This window comes from Lissotriton vulgaris, chromosome 5, assembly GCF_964263255.1.
Source record: "Lissotriton vulgaris chromosome 5, aLisVul1.2, whole genome shotgun sequence".
Taxonomy (NCBI): domain Eukaryota; kingdom Metazoa; phylum Chordata; class Amphibia; order Caudata; family Salamandridae; genus Lissotriton; species Lissotriton vulgaris.
The window spans coordinates 219,990,392-219,993,718 of NC_141693.1; the positions used below are offsets into that span (position 1 = coordinate 219,990,392).

Sequence of the window (3,327 nt, forward strand, 5' to 3'; positions counted from 1 at the left end):
TTATGAACCAATGGAGCGCCCACTCGCTTTTGAAAAGGCAATGAAAGGAAAAGGCGCTATCCTGAACCCCGGGTTGAGAGCAGGGCGGCCATAAACAACAGCTCGAGTCACTGGCATTGAACATTGACACAAATTCCACACCTTCCCAGATGAATAATTGAGCAGCGTGTTCCTAGCCACGTCCAGTGCGGCGCTGTAACGTGATCCCTCGTTACTACACAATGATGGGAGATGCGGACAGGTAACAGAGAAAGGTAAATACTGTAACCAGGCAAACTGCACCTACAGTATGCGGGGCAACCGGGCACTGGAGCCAGCACACACAAAACCACTCACCGGAGGCAAACCCTGGAGCGCACAACCCTCCCTCTGCCCGGGCACCTCGGAGAGAGTCCCCTGCAGCACAGGCCTGCGACCCCCCTACAACGAGGCAGCCAATGGGAGACGACCGTGAGACCTGAGGACGAATAATTCCATCCCCAGGAAGCTCGGAGAAGGGCCCGTTTGATGAGCTTGGATACGTTTGGAAAAGTTTTGTTAGGAACTTCCATTGGCCCAACAGGGCCCCCAATTCAGTGAGTGTGATGGGCCCGCCTCTGTGTACTATGGAACTGAGCGCGCGATTGGTGTATCTATTGTCGTCAGCAGGGGCTGCATAGCTAATCCTGGAACATGACATGGAGTTGGAGAAGGGGGGCCCTGAGTGCCCAGTCTGCTTTAGCGCCTATGACAATGTCTTCAAGGCCCCCCTGATCCTGCCCTGCGCTCACACCTTCTGCCTGGAGTGTCTGTCCCGGATCTGTATCTTCAAGAAGGAGTCGGAGGTCTTCTCCTGTCCCCTCTGCCGGGGGCCAGTGCCAGTCCCGCAAGGAGGTGCCCCCAAGCTGCCGGCCAACCAGACAGTCGTTGCCCAGTTACCCCTGTGGAAGCAGCATCTCCAGGAGGTATGGGTGGAAGGCTCAAAGCTCTGCTGGAAAAAGATGAGCATGGATTCCACGCTCACTGGTACCACCCATGGTCCAGAGGATGACGGGACGGTGGTGACCATTGACCTGCTGTGGTCCGCTGGCGCTGCCCGCCCAGCGTCCCGCCCCGGGGACCTGGTCTCCGTGCCACGACAAGGCCCTCTCTCGCGGTGCAGCCTGCTCTGCAGGAATTGGGCCTACGTCATATGGATAGCCTCATTCTGCCTCATCCTCCTCTTCATCATTGTTTTCTTCCCTTCCTATGTAGGATCTTAAACCAAGCAATGCTTTCAAGGGAAGAGAGGGTTGACACTATAGCAGTCCTTGTGAAAAACTCCCAAACTCCATGTTTTGCCATCATTTATGGAACTGGCCAAATACAAGGTGCTGAGATTGTACCGCACTTCAAAACACCCCTACAGTTACTACTCAGATGGTTGCAGCATGAGTCTTTCTGTGCAGTATTACAATCATAGCTGGGTGTAATGTACATTACATATTGTGGGTGCTTATCATTTTTTAAGTGATGACTGTACCACTGTGTCTTCTTGGGATCCTCAGAGCAGCCTGTCTTATCATTGATATCAAGAAGAGGCAGCCATTTCATGGCATCAGCCAGGACGGGAGGACCCCTGGCAGAGGTGTCAGCTGGCCCCTGTGTTATCAGAAACGACTGCCCATTTAGCTAACAACGTTTAGCATTCTGGGACTTGTGGTTTCACACTTTCAATTAGCGGTATTTGTATTATTAACCGAACATGCAAATTACTGTTGGCTGAACACCCCTGATTGGGTGAATGGCTTCCAAAGCTATGAGTTCAGCTTCTAACTCTGCCCATTTACTTTGGATTTGGAGTAGCCACATCTAGTGTGGAATGGACAAGGCTGCCAGGACTGAGTGTAATGAACTATTGACAGCTGTTCGCGATAATGTGCCTATTCACAAGTACTACATGGTGGGCAGTTATTATCCAGAAGTGACTCCCAAGAGTTTTAATAGATCTTTAGCAACTGCAGTCTTGCAAAAATGTCAACTGCTAAGCCATATTTTTTATAAGTAGAGGCTACATAATGGGTAACCCTCTAACATGGTCCTACATTGACTTTGAGGGGCTGTGTGTGACGTCATAAATCACAAGGCCAAAGGCCAAGTGGTCAATAACCAAAATGTCACCTAGTCCCCGAGATAACAACTTAGAACCATATTTAACATTACCCCTTTTGGATTTTTTTTATATTACATGTTTATTTAAGAGTCATTAGCTTGAATGGGAATTTTTTTTCCAAAGGTGGAAATGTTTATTCAAGACGGAAAGTGAAATACTAGACCGTACTGTTTGTTTGTACATAAGGGAAGCTTTAGAACAATAATTCTGTAGTTAGGCATGAAGAATTCTAGAAAAACACCATGTGCTTTGTTGCTGAGGTAAAAATAACTTTCTGTGGAGTGGAGTAATCTTGAAGCTGCTCTCTGCCTGGGGAAGCTTAAAAGAGAGCAATAACTGCAAATAGAATGTTAACGTATTTTTTACCTTTTGCGATTTGAATGGTGAATAAACAATGGACAACTATTAAACTGTGCATGACACCAGGTCTTAAAAGAGATGCAATATATATCAATCAATCAATCAATCAATCAATCAGGGGATTATAAGCGCGCTACTCACCCGTGAGCATTTCAAGGCACTGGTGGAGGGCTGGGGGGGTCCGCAGTTCTGTTCAGCCGAAGAGCCAGGTCTTCCTGAAGGTTTTCAGGGAGGGGGCGCATCGAATGTGTGCCGGGAGCTCGTTCCAGGTCTTGGCCGCAATGTGAGAGAAGGATCTTCTGCCTGCTCTGCGGATGCGGGGGGTTCTGGCCAGTGCGAGGTTGGAAGATCGGAGGTTTCTTTTGGGTACGTGGAAGTTGATTCTGTCGTTGAGGTATTTGGGTCCGGCGTTGTGTAGGCATTTTATAGGCGTGGATGAGGATTTTGAAGGTGATTCTTTTCTCCACAGGGAGCCAGTGGAGCTTTTGTAGGTGTTGGCTGATGTGTTCTTGCCGGGGGATGCTGAGGAAGAGTCTGGCCACGGCGGTGTTCTGTATCGTCTGGAGTTTGTGGAGTAGGGACTTGTTTATGCCGGCATAGAGTGCATTTCCATAATCTAGTCTGCTGGTGATGAGTGTGTGAGTGACTGTCTTTCTTGTTCAGGGGGATCTAATAGAAGGTCTTGCAGAGGATACGGAGAGTGTTGCAGCAGCTGGAGGTGACGGCGTTGTACTGTCGGTTCATGGTGAGGGATGAGTCGAGTATGATGCAGAGGTGTGGTCCGACAGCGGTCGGTGGGCTTCCGAGGGCGGTCGGCCACCAGGTGTTGTCCCATG

The 3,327-nt window shown here is 49.5% G+C and overlaps 1 protein-coding gene across 1 annotated transcript; it reads left to right on the top strand.

Annotated features, from left to right (window-relative positions):
- Positions 1-307: 307 nt before the first annotated feature.
- LOC147710541 (RING finger protein 223-like) lies at positions 308-1,311 on the top strand. The gene has a single exon (XM_086920021.1). The coding sequence runs from the start codon at positions 678-680 to the stop codon at positions 1,239-1,241; it is 564 nt and encodes a 187-aa protein (XP_086776147.1). The 5' UTR covers positions 308-677; the 3' UTR covers positions 1,242-1,311.
- Positions 1,312-3,327: the final 2,016 nt, after the last annotated feature.

Coding starts and splice junctions, on each gene's coding strand:
- LOC147710541 (XM_086920021.1), top strand. CDS start 678: ATGGAGTTGGAGAAGGGGGGCCCTGAGTGCCCAGTCTGCTTTAGCGCC.